A 20,578-nucleotide genomic window follows, 5' to 3' on the forward strand; every position below is an offset into this window, starting at 1 on the left:
AGAGCCCCCAGAACCAAATTCAAACTCCAAGGAGGAGAAATTGACTGAATGACAGGTTTTATACGAACCAAGTCTTGTACAAAACAATGAATATCAGGAGGATTAGCAATCTTTCTGTGAAAAAGAACAGAAAGGGCAGAGATTTGTCCTGTCAAGGAACGTGCGGACAAACCTTTATCTAAACCATCCTGAAGAAACTGTAAAAAATTCTCGGAATTCTAAAAGAATGCCAGGAAAAATGATGAGAAGACACTAAGAAATATAAGTCTTCCAGACTCTATAATATATCTCTCTAGATACAGATTTACGAGCCTGTAACATAGTATTAATCACAGAGTCAGAGAAACCTCTTTGACCAAGAATCAAGCGTTCAATCTCCATACCCTTAAATTTAAAGATTTGAGATCCTGATGGAAAAAAGGAGCTTGCGACAGAAGGTCTGGTCTTAACGGAAGAGCCCACGGTTAGCAAGAGGCCATCCGAAAAAGAATCCGTCCATGCTGGAGCTACCAGCAGAACAAACGAGCATTCCTTCAGAATCTTGGAGATTACTCTTGGAAGAAGAACTAGAGGCGGAGAGATATAGGCAGGATGATACTTCCAAGGAAGTGATAATGCATTCACTGCCTCCGCCTGAGGATCCCGGGATCTGAACAGATACCTGGGAAGTTTCTTGTTTAGATGAGAAACCATCAGATCTATTTCTGGAAGTTCCCACATTTGAACAATGTGAAGAAATACCTCTGGGTGAAGAGACCATTCGCCCGGATACAATGTTTGACGACTGAGATAATCCGCTTCCCAATTGTCTATACCTGGGAAATGAACCGCAGAGATTAGACAGGAGCTGGATTCCGCCCAAACCAGAATTCGAGATACTTCTTTCATAGCCAGAGGACTGTGAGTCCCTCCTTGATGATTGATGTATGCCACAGTTGTGACATTGTCTGTCTGAAAACAAATGAACGACTCTCTCTTCAGAAGAGGCCAAGATTGAAGAGCTCTGAAAATTGCACGGAGTTCCAAAATATTGATCGGTAATCTCACCTCCTGAGATTCCCAAACCCCTTGTGCCGTCAGAGACCCCCACACAGCTCCCCAACCTGTAAGACTTGCATGTGTTGAAATTACAGTCCAGGTCGGAAGAACAAAAGAAGTCCCCTGAACTAAACGATGGTGATCTGTCCACCACGTCAGAGAGTGTCGTACAATCGGTTTTAAAGATATTAATTGAGATATCTTAGTGTAATCCCTGCACCATTGGTTCACAATACAGAGCTGAAGAGGTCGCATGTGAAAATGAGCAAAGGAGATCGCGTCCGATGCAGCAGACATAAGACCTAAAATTTCCATGCATAAGGCTACCAAAGGGAATGATTGTGACTGAAGGTTTTGACAAGCTGATATCAATGTTAGACTTCTCTTGTCTGACAAAGACAGAGTCATAGACACTGAATCTACCTGGAAACCTAAAAAGGTTACCCTTGTCTGAGGAATCAATGAACTATTTGGTAAATTGATCCTCCAACCATGATCTTGAAGAAACAACACAAGTCGATTCGTATGAGATTCTGTTAAATGTGAAGACTGAGCAAGTACCAAGATATCGTCCAAATAAGGAAATACCAATACCCTGTTCTCTGAATACAGACAGAAGGGCACCGAGAACCTTTGTAAAAATTCTTGGAGCTGATGCTAAGCCAAATGGTAGAGCCACAAAACTGGTAATGCTTGTCTAAAAAAGAGAATCTCAGAAACTAAAAGTGATCTGGATGAATCGGAATATGCAGATATGCATCCTGTAAATCTATTGTAGACATATAATGCCCTTGCTGAACAAAAGGCAGGATAGTCCTTACAGCTACCATCTTGAATGTTGGTATCCTTACATAACGATTCAATATTGATAGATCCGGAACTGGTCTGAAGGAATTGACCTTCTTTGGTACAATGAAGAGATAGAATAAAACCCCAGCCCCTGTTCCAGAACTGGAACTGGCATAATTACTCCAGCCAACTCTAGATCTGAAACACATTTCAGAAATGCTTGAGCCTTTGCTGGGATTACTGGGACACGGGAAAGAAAAAAATCTCTTTGCAGGAGGCCTTAACTTGAAGCCAATTCTGTACCCTTCTGAAACAAAGTTCTGAAACCAGAGATTGTGAACGGAATTGATCCAAATTTCTTTGAAAAGAATGTAAACTGCCCCATACCAGCTGAGCTGGAATGAGGGCAGCACCTTCATGGGGACTTAGGAGCTGGCTTTGGGTTTCTATAAGGCTTGGATATATTCCAAAGTGAAGAAGGTTTCCAAACTGATACCGCTCCTGAGGATGAAGGATCAGGCTTTTGTTCCTTGTTGTGATGAAAGGAACGAAAACAATTATTAGACCTAAATTTACCTCAGATTTTTTATCCTGTGGTAAAAAAGTTCCCTTCCTTCCAGTAACAGTTGAGATAAAAGAATCCAACTGAGAACCGAATAATTTATTACCCTGGAAAGAAAGGGATAGCAAAGTTGACTTAGAAGACATATCAGCATTCCAAGTTTTAAGCCATAAAGCTCTTCTAGCTAAAATAGTTAGAGACATACACCTGACATCAATTCTAATGATATCAAAGATGGCATCACAAATAAAATAATTAGCATGTTATAGAATAATAATGCTATGAGAATTATGATCTGTTACTTGTTGCGCTAAAGCTTCTAACCAAAAAGTTGAAGCTGCAGCAACATCCGCTAAAAATATAGCAGGAGTAGAGACAGCCCCATTAACCTTAGGGATTTTGTCCCAAACTCTAATCTGTCAGATGGCACAGGATATAATTGCTTAAAACGTTTAAAAAGGAGTAAATGAATTACCCAAATTATTCCATTCCCTGGAAATTACTTCAGAAATAGCATCAGGGACAGGAAACACTTGAACACTGGAATAACTACAGGAGATTTAAAAACCTTATTTAAACGTTTAGATTTAGTATCATTAGTAAATCATTAGTAAATTCCATCTTGAACAAATACAAAGATTTATCAGCATCAACCTCTGAGACAGAAAACCTCTGAACCAGAAGAACCATTATCAGTATCAGAATGATGATGTTCATTTAAAAATTCATCTGAAAAAAGAGAAGTTTTAAAAGACTTTTATGTATACTAGAAGGAGAAATAACAGACATAGCCTTCTTAATGGATTTAGAAACAAAATCTCTTATGTTATCAGGAACACTCTGAGTATTAGATGTTGACGGAACAGCAACAGGTAATGTAACAGTACTAAAGGAAATTTTATCTGCATTAACAAGTTTGTCTTAACATTTAATACAAACAACAGCTGAAGGAACAGATACCAAAAGTGATACACTTAGCTTTGGTAGCTCCAGCACCGGGCAGCGATTTTCCTGAAGTATCTTCTGACTCAGTTGCAACGTGGAACATCTTGCGATATGTAATAGAAAAAACAACATATAAAGCAAAATTGATCAAATTCCTTAAATGACAGTTTCAGGAATGGGAAAAAAATGCCAGTGAACAAGCTTCTAGCAACCAGAAGCAATAAATAATGAGACTTAAATAATGTGGAGACAAAAGTGACGCCCATATTTTTTTAGCGCCAAATAAGACGCCCACATTATTTGGCGCCTAAATGCTTTTTGGCGCCAAAAATGACGCCACATCCGGAACGCCGACACTTTTGACGCAAAAGAACGTCAAAAATGACGCAACTTCCGGCGACACGTATGACGCCGGAAACAGAAAATGTTTTTATTTTTATTTTTTTGCGCCAAAAAAGTCAGCGCCAAGAATGACGCAATAAAAAGAAGCATTTTCAGCCCCCGCGAGCCTAACAGCCCACAGGGAAAAAGTCAAATTTTTTAAGGTAAGAAAAAATGATTGAATCAAATGCATTATCCCAAATATGAAACTGACTGTCTGAAAATAAGGAATGTTGAACATCCTGAGTCAAGGCAAATAAATGTTTGAATACATATATTTAGAACTTTATAAAAAAGTGCCCAACCATAGCTTAGAGTGTCACAGAAAATAAGACTTACTTACCCCAGGACACTCATCTACATGTTTGTAGAAAGCAAAACCAGTACTGAAACGAAAATCAGCAGAGGTAATGGTATATATATAAGAGTATATCGTCGATCTGAAAAGGGAGGTAAGAGATGAATCTCTACGATCGATAACAGAGAACCTATGAAATAGACCCCGTAGAAGGAGATCATTGCATTCAAATAGGCAATACGCTCCTCACATCCCTCTGACATTCACTGCACGCTGAGAGGAAAACCGGGCTCCAACCTGCTGCGGAGCGCATATCAACGTAGAATCTAGCACAAACTTACTTCACCACCTCCATAGGAGGCAAAGTTTGTAAAACTGATTTGTGGGTGTGGTGAGGGGTGTATTTATAGGCATTTTAAGGTTTGGGAAACTTTGCCCCTCCTGGTAGGAACGTATATCCCATACGTCACTAGCTCATGGACTCTTGCTAATTACATGAAAGAAAAATGGATTATTCCAGTTTAAGCGAATGGTTCACTTAAATAATTACGTGGCATTTTGTAATATTTTCCAGCAATAAATCCTTCATCTGTATAAGTCATAAAGGTGTAGACAAACCTTTCAGACCTAAAAAAATATAAAAAATTAACTCCTATTTCTACGCTGGGCTGCAATCAAGCTGTGCTCTACGGTGATTTTGAAGAAGAGACTGTTCCTGGGCAGAAGTGGTTAGATCAATAACGTAATATTCTGGTTACAAGATTCCCTGATTATAACAAACTTCACATAACATTATTTTAAGCTGAGAATAAACCCTGCAGCTCAGCGTATTATTTTTTTATACAGGATATGACATTTTGTGTAACAAGGAACGTTATGAAGCCTCTGCTTAGTAAGCAAATTGTATTTCTTTCAGTAGAATCAAATAGGTGAAATCTTCTGGGGGAAATCAAGGTACAAACACAGTGATAGCTGGAATGAATTTAATTCATTTAAAACAACCTGTGCCAACATTTCACAGAGTTCCTCTTTCTTAGGATTGCCATCTGTCAGAATTATAAATCGTATATACAAGTAATGCTGATGGTGCACGAAAAAGTCGATCAGAGAGGACTGTGTAGTGAGGGAAAAACCAAAAAAAAAAAAAACATTTCTCTCTAATCTCAGACCATCATATCGCTGCCTGCCCGGCACTCACTGCCTCTCAGTCTCTGTAACACACAGCGCACAGCATGGATGAGAGGCAGTGAGTGCCGGCCGGGTATGAACAGCTGTTAGCTGAAATTGCAGGAGCGCACAGGGACGAGACTACTAGACTCGAGAAAAGGATCCTGTACTAGTGCAAGCTTTTTGGAGACGTCAGGCAACCATTTCCAAACTGCCAGATGAGATCTAGTAAGTTTATTTTCTGCCAAAGTTTATTTAGATGGAAATTTGGCTACAGTTTACTGTAAAGATAAATAGTTAACTAATCTAAATAAGTTAAAGTAATTTTTGGGTTGACTGTCCCTTTAATGCACTCCCATCCAAAAAACGTTTGCACACAAACATTTTACATTCAGTGTCAACCATATATGTAATTGGCCCCATAAGCAAGCTAAGTAATGCCCTTCTTTTTAGCTCTAGGATTACTGCTTACCCTTACCCTCATGGGGATACTGTCAGCCTTTCTGAAATATCAGTGTCTCTCCAGAAAAAATGACTGAACATACCTCATTGCTGTATAGCAAGAAACAGTTCCTCACACTGAATTTTTCCTGTACTCCTCAGCGTCTGTGAGAACAGCAGTGGACCTTAGTTACAAATGCTAAGATCATCCTCCTCTAGGCAGAAATCTTCATCCATCTCCTGCCTGAGAGTAAATAGTACACACCGGTACCATTTAAAAATAATAAACTCTTGCTTGAAGAAAAATAAAAACTAACAGTTTATCACCTCTTTCACTTTACCCTTCCTGCTTAGAGCCGGCAAAGAGAATGACTGGGGGTGGAGTTAAGGGGGGAGCTATATAGACAGCTCTGCTGTGGGTGCTCTCTTTGCCACTTCCTGTTAGGAAGGATAATATCCCACAAGTAGGGATGAAACCATGGACTCGGTACATCTTGCAAAAGAAAGTGAGTGTCACGTGTTATGTGGCATTCCAAAGACCAAGAGCTTACTGTAGACTCATCTAAAACAAAGTTACCAAATACAAGTGTACCTCTCAAGCCATTCTTTAGGTTTTTCCCACTGAGAGACTTCAGTTCTGCAGTTGTAGTAATATTTTTTTCCAGAAGAGCTGATGTGTTCCGACCAGTCATCGGCAGGATCATAAGCCTAGAAACAAACAAAATAAATAAGTCCAAGGAAGCAAATCATGCTGCATAACACAAACATTTTCATGGTTTCCGGCAGCTATTTGAATTTGTACATTCACTGGAATAAACTCTTATGGTAAGCCAAAATCTTATGAACATTTAAAGTTAACCCTTTAAGGAACAGGTATTTCAGAAAAAATCTTCCCCAAAAGACCAGAGCATTTTTGCCATCACCACATTTAAACAGAAATAGAGCCTTGTTTTTTTTGTTTGTTTTTTTTTTAATTTACCTATCAAAACTATATATATATTTTTTAGTAGACAATCCAAAGTATTGATCTAGGCCCATTTTGGTATATTTCATGCCACCATTTCACCGCCAAATGTGATCAAATAAAAAAATCTGTTCACTTTGAAAATTATTTCAGTGAGAAACCTTAAATTGTGAAAAACAGCTTGTGCAATCATGGCACATATGGTTGTAAAGGCTTCTTAAGGATCCACTTTGTTCAGAAATAGACATTTATGGCTTTGGCATTACTTTTTGGTAATTAGAAGGCCACTAAATTCAGCTGCGCACCACACTTTTGCCCAGCAGCAGTGAAGGGGTTAATTAGGTAGCTTGTAGGGTTAATTTTAGCTTTAGTGTAGAGATCAGCCTCCCCCTGAGCCTTCCCTGAACCCTCTATTTTTTGCGAGATTGCAGCAGAGAGAGCCCAAGGTCGTTAAGAGATTAATAATGGCTTTTGCATAGATACATAAGAAAATAATGCTGTACATTCATTAACAGTCAGCTGCAATAAAACCAATTAAAGGGACAGTAAATTCAAAAAGTATACAACTTTCCAAATTACTTTAGATAAATTTGTTTTGTGTTGAACATACCTAGGTAGGCTCAGATTTGCACTACAGGAAACTAGCTGGTAATTTGTTGCTGCACATCTATTGTCACTGGCTTAACTGATGTGCTCAGCTAGCTCCCAGTAGTGCATTGCTGCTCCTTTAACAAAAGAAAAGAGAATGAAGCAAGCTAGATAACAGAAGTAAATTGGAAAGTTATTTCAAATCACATGATTTTTCTAAAAAAAGAAAAAAAAATGTTAAAAGGGATATTATACACTCAATTTTTCGTTGCATAAATGTTTTGTAGATAATCCATTTATACATAGCATATACCAAAGTTTTAGGAGAATACTGACGTATACCTACTCCAGCGTGCTCCTGTATGTGTAAAGGGTTTTTTCATATGCAGGGGGGGGGGGGGGAGTGTCTGAATATTTCCTAGTTTCAGTGGGTGTTCTAGCTAATCCTTTTAATAGAGCTAAACTGGGAGCTTCTAAGTATGTTTTTAAACTGTTTTATACTGGATTTTTATATCAGTATATGTGCATATTATTCTTTATAGTAATGTCTATTACATGCAGCTAAATGAAAAATTGGTGTATAATGTCTTTTTAATGACAAAATAGACAATTCGGGATGCTTTTAAAACTTTTACTTTATATGTAGATATTTAGCCAACACAGTAACTTGTAATGCATACATAAAAATGACTGACATCCCATTAAAAGGGACACAATGTTTTTTCTTTGTTGCTTAAGAAATATTTTAAAATATATAAATTTTTATAAAATATATATTTGTCTCAGATATATTTTATTTGTTTTTTTAAATGTTTGTGATGCACGTTACCGTCAACCAAGAAAGTAATGCCCAGAAAGCAACTAGATATTAATACCCAAATACACTCCCTGCTAGATTCACAACCAGGTTTAATACGTTTCCATTTTTTGTGACATTTAAAGGACCACTCACTGCAGTAGAATTACATATTCAACAAATACAGAATACAAAGACAATGAAATAGCACTTACTCTGAATTTCCAATAAGCTGATTTTTTTTTCTGACAAATTTATATTTTCTCCCATTTTCAAGCCCACTGCATCATGTGACAGACATCAGCCAATAACAGACTAGAAAACGTATATCCTATGAGCTTGTGCACATGCTCAGTAGGATATTGTTCCCCAGAAAGTGTGAATATAAAGACTGTGCAAAATGTATTAATGGAAGTAAATTGTAAAGTGTTTTAAAACTGAATGCTCTATCCAAATCAAAAAAGTTGATTTTGACTTGAGTGTTCCTTTAACCCATTATGTATATACGTTGTTCGATACTTTGCTTATTGTACTGCACAACACATATGTGAATGAGCTGCAAGAACACCAGCAGTTACAGCTAAGAGCTGGAGTTCCTGAGCACATGGCATCTGCCTGAATATGGAACCGGAATGCGATCATTTCTCAGGTTCCATATGAAGGAAGATGTCAGATTGTTACAGACGGTGACGCTGTGTGTTACCGTATGTAACTATCATCTGCTTGTGCTGGCGGGAGGGAATCCAGGAGGCAGGTGGGTGGTCTACAGAGTGCTCTACACACACACACACACAAAAAAAAAAAAAAAAAAAAAAGAAGAGCGAGGTACAAAGGAGCTATACTACATAAAAAATGCGGGGGCCTCTATACTACAGAAAGTATTAAAAAAAAAGTTTTATACAATTTTTTTTTAACAAGTACTGGCAGACAGTTGCCAGTACCTAAGATGGCAGACACTTTTTAGAAGGGGGGGATCATGGGGTAGGAAAGTGTCAAGTTGGACACACTGCACCAAATAGGGAAAAAAATATATAAAAATAAAAAAAAGTTATGGTAAACGTTGTTGTTTTGAAATGCTAGGATTTACCAGTGCAACAAATAAAGGGGACTTTCAGTCTTGAAGTATAAAATACTTCATGCTGAAAAGAAAATTTATGCTTACCTGATAAATGTATTTCTTTTTAGACACGATGAGTCCACGGATATTCACCTCCTGGTCAGCAGGAGGCGGCAAAGAGCACCACAGCAGAGCTGTTAAATAGCTCCTCCCTTCTCTCCCACTCCAGTCATTCGACCGAAGTTAGGACGAGGAAAAGCCAAGGTGCAGAGGTGTCTGAAGCTTACAAAAATTAATAACCTGTCTCAGAGAACAGGAGGGGCCGTGGACTCATCGTGTCTAAAAATAAATAAATTTATCAGGTAAGCATAAATTTTCTTTTCTTTTTAAAGACACGTGTCCACGGATTTCATCCTTACTTGTGGGATACAATACCAAAGCTAGAGTACACTGATTATAAGGGAGGGACAAGACAGGGACCCTAAACGGAAGGGACCACTGCTTGAAAAACCTTTCTCCTAAAAACAGCCTCAGCAAAAGTATCAAATTTGTAAAATTTAGAAAAAGTATGAAGAGAGGACAAAGTTGCAGCCTTGCAAATCTGTTCTACAGAAGCTTCATTTTTGAATGCCCATGAGGAAGCTACAGCCCTCGTGGAATGAGTGGTAACACTCTCTGGAGACTGCTGTCCAGCAGTCTCCTATGCAAAATGTATGAAACTCTTCAGTCAGAAAGAAAGAGAAGTAGCCGTAGCCGTCTGTCCCTTACATTTTTCTGAGAAAACCACAAACAAAGAAAAGACAGACAAAAATCCTTAGTCTCCTGCAGTAGAAAAAGCACGGACCCCGTCCAAATTGTATAGAGTTGTTCCTTCTGAGAAGAAGGATGAGGACACAAGAAAAGAACAACAATCTCCTGATTAATGTTCCGATCAGAAACAACCGTAGGAAGAAATCCTAACGTAGCACATAAAACTACCTTATCGGAATGGAAAATAAGGTAAGGAGACTCACACTGCAATGGCGAGAGCTCTATCACTCTACAAGCAGAGGAAATAGCAACAAGAAATACAATTTTCCAAGATAACTTAATATCGAAGGAATGCAAAGGCTCAAACGGAACCCCTTGAAGAAGTTTAAGAACTAAATTCAGACTCCATGGAGGAGAAACTTGTTTGAACACAGGCTTGATCCTGACCAAGGCCTGACAAAATTAATGTACATCCGAAACATCCGCCAGACGCTTCCGAAACAAAATAAAAGGATATTGCCAAGATTTGACCCTTTAGGGAATCAGACAATAAGCCTTTCTCCAAACCCACTTGGAGAAAAGACAAAATTCTAGGAATCATAACTTTACTCTATGAGTAGCTCTTGGATACACACCAGAGATATTTACGCCATATCTTATGGAAAATCTTTCTAGTTACAGGCTTGCAAGCCTGAATCATGGTCTCTATGATCGAGTCAGAAAAACCCCGCTTAGACAAAAATAAGTGTTCAATCTCCAAGCAGTAAGCCTCAGAGAAACTAAATTAGGGTGAAAGAAAGACCTTTGAATTAGAAGGTCCTTCTTCAACAGAAGTCTCCACAGTGGCAGAGATGACATATCCACCAGATCCGCATACCAAATCCCGCAAAGTCAAGCAGGAACAATGAGGATCACTGATGCCCTCTCCTGCTTGATCCGAGCAACGATCCTAGGAAGAAGCACAAACGGAAGAATTTGGTATGCTAGACTGAAGGTCCAAGGAACCGCCACAGCATCCATCAGTTCCGCCTGGGAATCCCTGGACCTTGACCCATATCTCGGGAGCTTGGCAGTCTGTCGAGATGCCAAGAGGTCTAATTCCGGCTGACCCCACCTGAGAATAAGACTGGATAACACTTCCGGTTGGAGTTTCCACTCCCCCGGAAGAAAAGTCTGCCTCTTCAGAAAATCCGCCTCCCAGTTGTCCACCCCTGGGATATGGGTCGTCGACAGACAACAAGAATCCCACTGAATAATCTTGGTTACCTCTGTCATCGCTAAGGAACTCCTCGTTCCTCCCTGATGAGTGATGTAAGCCACTGAAGTTATGTTGTCCAACTGGAACCTGATAAACTGTACAGAGGCTAACTGAGGCCAGGCCAGAAGAGCATTGAAGATCGCTCTCAGCTCCAGGATGTTTATAGGAAGAACAGACTGAGTCCACACTACCGGAGCCTATTAAGGAACCCTAGAAGGCTGGCGTCTGCTTTCGCAGACCATTTTGGGTGATTGTGACAACAGATTCCCTGGAAAAGATGATCCAGAGACAACCACCATTGAAGAGAATCCCTTGTCTCCTTCACTAAATGCATTCAAGGAGACAAATCTGCATAATCTCCATTCCATTGACTGAGCATGTTTAACTGCAGAGGTCAGAGATACAACCTAGGAAACGGGATGATGTCCATTTCCGCTACCATCAGCCCGATTAACTCCATGTACTGAGCCACTGATGGCCGAGGAGTGGACTGAAAAGCTAGACAGTATTGAAAATCTTTCAATTCCTGACTTCTGTCAGAAAAATCTTCATCAATAGGGAATCTATTATGGTTCCCAAGAAAGCTACCCATGAATTTGGGACTAAGGAACTCTTATCCAAATTTACCTTCCCACTGTGAGATCGCGAGAAGGAAAGCGACGTTTCCGAGTGGAACCTTGCTGATTGTAAGGATGGCGCCTGGACTAGCAAGTCGTTCATAAAGGACGCCACTGCAATGCCCCGTAACCGAAGCACCGCCAACAGCGGTCCCAGAACCTCTGAGAAAATCCTAGGAGCTGTGGCAAGACCGAAAGTTAGAGCCACGCATTGGAAGTGTTTGTCTAGAAAAGCAAACCTAAGAAACTTGATATGATTCCTGTGAATGGGAACATGCAGGTACGTGTCCCTTAAATCCACTGTTGTCATAAATTGACCCTCTTGGATCAAAGGGAGAATGGAACGAATAGCTTCCATCTTGAAGAGCAGTACTCTGAGAAAATTGTTCAGATTCTTGAGATCTAAAATTAGCCTAAAGGTTCTCTCTTTTTTGGGAACTATGAGCAAATTGGAATAAAATCCCAGACCCTGAACTGGAAAAGGACCTGTAAGAACGCCTCTCTTTTTTGTCTGGTCTGCAGACAATCTCGAAAGCAGAAACCTGCCCTTGGGAGGCAAAATCTTGAATTCTAACTTGCATCTCTGGGACACTATTTCTATTGCCCAGGGATCCTGAACATCTCAAACCCAAGTTTGAGCGAAGCAGGAAAGCCTGCCCCCTAAAAGATCCGGTCCCGGATCAGGGACATGCCCTTCATGCTGTCCTTGATTCAACAGCAGGATTTTTGGATTGACTGATCTTATTCCAAGATTGATTGGGTCTCCATGTAGGCCTAGTCTGTTCCTGTTTGGAGGCAGAAGAGGAAAATTATGAAAGGAAAGAAAATTGCTCCGTCGTCCTATTAGTTTGTTTCTCTTATCCTGCGGGAGAGGATGACCCTCACCTCCCGTGATATCGGTCTACCCCTTGAAAGGAATAGCTAAAAACTTAGACGACACATCCCCAGACCAAGCCTTTAACCATAATGCTCTGCGAGCTAGAATAGAAAAAACCCTAAATCTCTGCTCCCAGATTGATAACTTGAAGGGAAGCATCTGTAAAAAAAGGAATTAGCCAGTATAAGAGCTTTTATCCTATCCTGGGTTTCATCCACAGAAGTTTCTGTCCTGAAAGATTCAGACAACGCATCAAACCAATAAACCGCCACACTAGTGACGGTAGCAATGCACACCGCTGTCTGCCATTGCAAAACCTGGTATAACCCTATATGGTACAAGAAAAGGCTTCACCATGAAGGATACATTTAGTATTAGTAACTGGACTCAAGGGTAGCTAAAAACCTCCACATTTACAAATGGAGAAACTCAAGCTAAAATTAAAGAAAAGCAACCTCCGGATCAGATAAAGATTACTATTGAAGTTCAACTTCAGTGTCAGATAGAGGAGATACCCAGACAGAGTCTGAGATATTCCCCCCATATGCTACCGAAGCATCTTCTGCCTTCAGACATTAAATCAGAAATAAATGCAGATATCGCCATGACCTAATATGAGCGATGTTTTGAAACTCCACTCCAGATGGAGTTTGCGAGGAAGCGCAGGGCACTGCATGTGTAAGCTACAAAAAAATTTGAACACTTGATGGGAAAAATTCTCAATCCCCTTATGAAAGTTCTTTACAACATAGATGAACAAGAAAAGAGATTGGTAGTTGGAATAACATAAAGGAGACACTTTGTATGGTCTATTGATTCACATATGTATGAGAGCCAAATAAAAAAAAAAAAACCTAACATCTTTAACCGTTACTGTTTCTTTAAATTCTAAAGAGTAACTTCTTTATTTAAATTAGCTGCATAGGAAAAACAAGAGGCAGATAAATGTAAACCCCTCTACAACTCAGCTTTGGCGTCTGACAATCCTCCTATGCAAATTTGTGACTCAGCTGAAGCACTTTCATTTTAAGCGCAAACACTGACAAATTCCCAGGTCCTTCCGATAACCGGAAGCATTAAGAAAAAAGGGTGCTGTTCCCCTGTTCCTTCCGATAACCAGAAGCTTAGGAAGGAATGTGCAACTAAACTGGCGCCAAACAAGCCCCGCCCCTTGTGGGGGTTTGAAAGGTTATCTCCCGGTCGCCATTATTGTCTTTGCTAAGTTACCGGGATAAATAAACCGGGCAATCTATCTCCCTTCTTAGGTAGTTTAACAATTGCCATGGAGCTTAATATGTTAAATTAGTAGAACAGCACCATTACACGTAATTTGCATCCTGAAATACAGTACACAGACAAGCTCCGCCCTCCGTGGGCGTTTCAATAGTCAACTCCCGGTCTTTTAGCCATTGATATGGGAGAAATAACTGACTGAGTCGTCATTGATTATGAAGTTGCATGGTCCGTTATCTAACAGAAAAGCACCCTCACACTGAGTCTCTGCATTACAGTACATCGAACTCCTCTGATAAATGTTAAAAGGGAATCCCCTTCACACTGAGCTTGTGCATTACAGCTCATATGAAATCTCCCGGTCGGTTACCTATCAGTAAGAACCCCCAGAAAAGGAGAGTCACAATTAGCCCCAGTGCCTTCCATACTGCCCAAGTAACCCCTAGCAAACTAGGAGAATATATTTCTGCAACCCCTAGAAGGAGCCGATTATTATATGAGGTCTGAATATAGAAAGTAAAGTGCTCCAACTTATTCTGAGTTTTCTCACCACCAGAAATTAAGTTAGCACTTACCTCATCTTCTGCCTGGCAGCACGGCAGTTTCAAGGTGTGTGACGTCCTCTCCCTCCCATGGACCTGCAATTAAACAAGATTCCTGAGTAAATACACCTCAGGTTTTCATCAGTGTAAGGGCAGCAAAAGAATATGGGAGGTGCAGTGAGAATTATGTCCCACAAGTTCCCATTGCTTTAAAGCCACCAAAAGCTCTACTGTAGAGACTGATATGGACTACGGCTACACCCTAGAACAAAGCAGCACACTCTGGCACTACTTTAAAAATAATAAACTCTTGATTGAAGAATCTATAACACCTCCCTTTACCTCTTCCTATGACTAACGTAGGCAAAGAGAATGACTGGGGTGGGAGGGAAGGGAGGAGCTATTTAACACTGAAGCACTCAGCTGAAACGCGTTGCCTATCCACATCAGAAACAACCAACATACCCCACAGTATACTCTACAGAAATTATCCACAGGAGAATGGACCGTCTGAATAAACCGCACCGCGATAAACTTCGAAAAGCGGGTGTACGGAACTAATCTCAACATCCACTACAGGATTATCATATAAATAACCTGAGAGATTCAGGAACAGATCTTGAAGAACTTACAGACCATCGACTAAGGCTATAGAAGAGAGCCTGTAAAGAAAGGCGCAAAGTTTAAAAAACTAACCGCTACAGCAGAGGATTGATGAATCACTGCTCAAAGTTACAGCATCGGGGAAACAAATAATAAAGACCGGACAACTAATTCCTTGGCACAACTGTTGAATAAGAATAACAGACCAAGAACCGGCTAAACACTTTGGGTGAAAATCCCCGCAAGGAGCAACAGAAGGTCTTCCTCCTCTCTCTCCAAACAACAGGATCTCTGTCTACGGGAAACGGACCAGCTAAAAACAACTGAGTTATACAAACAGAAGAGAAGTTGGACTCTAAAACCGTAAGCCAAAGACTTATCAAATATAGACTGCAGTTTTAAAAAACGGAAGAGACTTTTACCTCTCTCCCAACTAGTATTCACTTTGTGGTACCACACATCAAAAAATCGCTACTCTTAAAATATCTTTTGAAATACATGTAAAATCTATCTTTTATAATACATGTAACATTTAAGTTCACTTGTATAACTGTTACGTTATTGTGTTGTAATCGTTACTTATATAGCGACATATACTCAGGTTCAACGATCATTGAAAAACACAATATTATCTTCTTTGGATAACGATTGTCTATTTCCTACTACTACATACATTATGTATAAAATAGTATATATAGTAATAGTATAAGCGATTCTTGCACCTGAACATTGTATCCAAAAAACTGATAATACTAGACCATATTTTTAATCAACAATTTATGGATTAACGAATAATTAACAATACAAACATTATTTTAGAAGGTTGGCCAACCAATTTTATATAATTGTCACTTCCTTATTTTAAAGATTGTACTGAATTTTGCTATATGCTATTTTATTAAAGAAATTATTTATTTCTAACATTTCATATATCATTGCTTCATTATCTTTCCTTATTGGGCAATTTAGCACATAGCGCTCACGAGTCTTAAACCATTCTAAAAACGTTGCCATTCTTTTTTTGAAATTCAGAGATTACTTCAATAGACAAGCAGTTTTTACCCGCACAGTGCATAGTTTATACACCTTCCGGAACACTAGGAGCTATTTAACAGCTCTGCTGTGGTGCTCTTTGCCTCCTCCTGCTGACCAGGAGGTGAATATCCCACAAGGATGAAATCCGTGGACTCATTGTGTCTTTAAAAAGAAAGTTACTTTATTTGTCTGCAGAGTATGCAGCGCTGAGCGCCTTATGCCGCCCAAGGAAGAATGCTATTTTTCCAATAAGGTGATCTTAACGTGCTAGCTATACGGCATAATGCCAGCTGGCCTGCACGGCTATTGGCTAATAGGTGGAAACGTCATCTCATTGAAAAAAAATAGTGTACTGATGCAAATAAATAAAAGAACTTTCAGCATGAAGTATTTTATACTTATTGAAAGTCCCCTTTATTTGTTGCACTGGTAAATCCTAGAATTTCAAAAATGCATAAGAAAAAAAAAAAAAAAAAAAAGAAAGAAAAAAGTGCTTTAAATCTTTATACTGACAGACTATCTGCTAGTACCTAGGATGGTGGTGACCAGTGGGGGGGTGAGGGAGGGACGAGAGCTGTTTGGGAGGGATCATGTAGGGATCAGGGGGTGGGAAGGTAACCTGAACACTAAAGCTAAAATTAACCTAACTGATTAACCTCTTCACTGCCGGGAATAATAGAAGTGTGGTGCGCAACTGCAATTTGCGGCCTTCAAATTACCATAAAGCAATAGCAAAGCCATATGTCTGAAATTTCTGAACAAAGGGATCCTGCTAAAAATGATCAGGTATTTTAGACAAGTTCTTCTCTGAAAGCCCCGATAGTGAAGGGGTTAAAAAAAAAAAAAAAGTGTTAAAAAGTAGCACTCCAATATGACAGTACAATTTTTATTTTTTTAAAATATAGAGGATAACAGATAAGCAGAAAGCCGTTTCTTCAAAATGAAGGAATGAGAGCGCCACTAGTATATCCAGCATTTGTCCTGCAAACAAATACAGAATCCAATTATTCTCCCATAACTACATTGTTGTATCATTTTCTAGAGAGTACATAGGACAGGATTCATTGTTTTTTTATCCAAAACATTTGTCACACATTTAACATCAGTTCACCTTCCCAAAAAAACAATTTATGTAAGAACTTACCTGATAAATTCATTTCTTTCATATTAGCAACAGTCCATGAGCTAGTGACGTATGGGATATACATTCCTACCAGGAGGGGCAAAGTTTCCCAAACCTCAAAATGCCTACAAATACACCCCTCACCACACCCACAAATCAGTTTAACGAATAGCCAAGAAGTGGGGTGATAAGAAAAAAGTGCGAAAGCATAAAAAATAAGGAATTGGAATAGTTGTGCTTTATACAAAAAAATCATAACCACCACAAAAAGGGTGGGCCTCATGGACTCTTGCTAAAATGAAAGAAATGAATTTATCAGGTAAGTTCTTACATAAATTATGTTTTCTTTCATGTAATTAGCAAGAGTCCATGAGCTAGTGACATATGGGATAATGACTACCCAAGATGTGGAACTTCCACGCAAGAGTCACTAGAGAGGGAGGGATAAAATAAAGACAGCCAATTCCGCTGAAAAATAATCCACACCCAAAATAAAGTTTAAATTTTATAATGAAAAAAACTGAAAACATAAGCAGAAGATTCAAACTGAAACAGCTGCCTGAAGTACTTTTCTACCAAAAACTGCTTCAGAAGAAGAAAACACATCAAAATGGTAGAATTTAGAAAAAGTATGCAAAGAAGACCAAGTTGCTGCTTTGCAAATCTGATCAACCGAAGCTTCATTCCTAAACGCCCAGGAAGTAGAAACTGACCTAGTAGAATGAGCTGTAATCCTTTGAGGCGGAGTTTTACCCAACTCGACATAAGCAAGATGAATTAAAGATTTCAACCAAGATGCCAAAGAAATGGCAGAGGCCTTCTGACCTTTCCTAGAACCGGAAAAGATAACAAATAGACTAGAAGTCTTTCGGAAATTCTTAGTAGCTTCAACATAATATTTCAAAGCTCTAACTACATCCAAAGAATGCAATGATTTCTCCTTATAATTCTTAGGATTAGGACATAATGAAGGAACCACAATTTCTCTACTAATGTTGTTGGAATTCACAACCTTAGGTAAAAATTCAAAAAATTATCCAAACCATCCTGAAGAAACTGTAAAATTCTCGGAATTCTAAAAGAATGCCAGGAAAAATGATGAGAAAGTCACCAAGAAATGTAAGTCTTCCAGACTCTATAATATATCTCCCTAGATACAGATTTACGAGCCTGTAACATAGTATTAATCACAGAGTCAGAGAAACCTCTTTGACTAAGAATCAAGCGTTCAATCTCCATACCTTTAAATTTAAGGATTTGAGATCCTGATGGAAAAAAGGACCTTGCGACAGAAGGTCTGGTCTTAACGGAAGAGCCCACGGTTGGCAAGAGGCCATCCGGACAAGATCCGCATACCAAAACCTGTGAGGCCATGCTGGAGCTACCAGCAGAACAAACGAGCATTCCTTCAGAATCTTGGAGATCACTCTTGGAAGAAGAACTAGAGGCGGAAAGATATAAGCAGGATGATACTTCCAAGGAAGTGACAATGCATCCACTGCTTCCGCTTGAGGATCCCTGGATCTGGACAGATACCTGGGAAGTTTCTTGTTCAGATGAGAGGCCATCAGATCTATTTCTGGAAGTCCCCACATTTGGACAATCTGAAGAAATACCTCTGGGTGAAGAGACCATTCGCCCGGATGCAACGTATGGCGACTGAGATAATCAGCTTCCCAATTGACTATACCTGGGATATGAACCACAGAAACTAGACAGGAGCTGGATTCCGCCCAAACCAGAATTCGAGATACTTCTTTCATAGCCAGAGGGCTGTGAGTCCCTCCTTGATGATTGATGTATGCCACAGATGTGACATTGTCTGTCTGAAAACAAATGAACGATTCTCTCTTTAGAAGAGGCCAAGACTGAAGAGCTCTGAAAATTGCACGGAGTTCCAAAATATTGATCGGTAATCTCACCTTCTGAGATTCCCAAACCCCTTGTGCCGTCAGAGACCCCCACACAGCTCCCCAACCTGTAAGACTTGCATCTGTTGAGATTACAGTCCAGGTTGGAAGAACAAAAGAAGCCCCCTGAACTAAACGATGGTGATCTGTCCACCACGTCAGAGAGTGTCGTACAATCGGTTTTAAAGATATTAATTGAGATATCTTTGTGTAATCCCTGCACCACTGGTTCAGCATACAGAGCTGAAGAGGTTGCATGTGAAAACGAGCAAAGGGGATCGCGTCCGATGCAGCAGTCATAAGACCTAGAATTTCCATGCATAAGGCTACCGAAGGGAATGATTGAGACTGAAGGTTTCGACAAGCTGATATCAATTTTAGACGTCTCTTGTCTGTCAAAGATAGAGTCATGGACACTGAATCTATCTGGAAACCCCAAAAGGTTACCCTTGTCTGAGGAATCAATGAACTTTTTAGTAAATTGATCCTCCAACCATGATCTTGAAGAAACAACACAAGTCGATTCGTATGAGATTCTGCTAAATGTGAAGACTGAGCAAGTACCAAGATATCGTCCAAATAAGGAAATACCACAATACCCTGTTCTCTGATTACAGACAGAAGGGCACCGAGAACCTTTGTAAAAATTCTTGGAGCTGTTGCTAGGCCAAACGGCAGAGCCACAAACTGGTAATGCTTGTCTAGGAACGAGAATCTCAGAAACTGATAGTGATCTGGATGAATCGGAATATGCAGATATGCATCCTGTAAATTTATTGTAGACATATAATGCCCTTGCTGAACAAAAGGCAGGATAGTCCTTACAGTTACCATTTTGAATGTTGGTATCCTTACATAACGATTCAATATTTTTAGATCCAGAACTGGTCTGAAGGAATTCTCCTTCTTTGGTACAATGAAGAGATTTGAATAAAACCCCAGCCGCTGTTCCAGAACTGGAACTGGCATAATTACTCCAGCCAACTCTAGATCTGAAACACATTTCAGAAATGCTTGAGCCTTCACTGGATTTACTGGGACACGGGAAAGAAAAAATCTCTTTGCAGGAGGCCTTATCTTGAAGCCAATTCTGTACCCTTCTGAAACAATATTCTGAATCCAAAGATTGTGAACGGAATTGATCCAAATTCCTTTGAAAAAACGTAATCTGCCCCCTACCAGCTGAGCTGGAATGAGGGCCGCACCTTCATGTGGATTTAGGAGCTGGCTTGGATTTTCTAAAAGGCTTGGATTTATTCCAGACTGGAGATGGTTTCCAAACTGATACCGCTCCTGAGGATGAAGGATCAGGCTTTTGTTCCTTGTTGTGACGAAAGGAACGAAAACGATTATTAGACCTAAATTTACCTTTAGATTTTTTATCCTGTTGTAAAAAAAGTTCCTTTCCCTCCAGTAACAGTTGAGATAATAGAATCCAACTGAGAACCAAATAATTTATTACCCTGGAAAGAAAGGGAAAGCAGAGTAGACTTAGAAGACATATCAGCATTCCAAGTTTTAAGCCATAAAGCTCTTCTAGCTAAAATAGCTAGACATATACCTGACATCAACTCTAATGATATCAAAGATGGCATCACAAATAA

At 39.6% G+C, this 20,578-nt stretch overlaps 1 protein-coding gene across 1 annotated transcript in view; it reads right to left on the bottom strand.

Moving 5' to 3' along the window:
- WAC (WW domain containing adaptor with coiled-coil) overlaps positions 1-20,578 on the bottom strand; it is an 85,482-nt gene that overhangs the window by 26,181 nt on the left and 38,723 nt on the right. The window contains exon 5 of the mRNA XM_053715682.1: positions 6,214-6,329. Coding sequence (XP_053571657.1) covers positions 6,214-6,329 — 116 coding nt within the window. The remainder of the gene's footprint in view (positions 1-6,213; positions 6,330-20,578) is intronic.

The sequence above is a fragment of the Bombina bombina genome, chromosome 5 (assembly GCF_027579735.1).
Source record: "Bombina bombina isolate aBomBom1 chromosome 5, aBomBom1.pri, whole genome shotgun sequence".
Taxonomy (NCBI): Eukaryota; Metazoa; Chordata; class Amphibia; order Anura; family Bombinatoridae; genus Bombina; species Bombina bombina.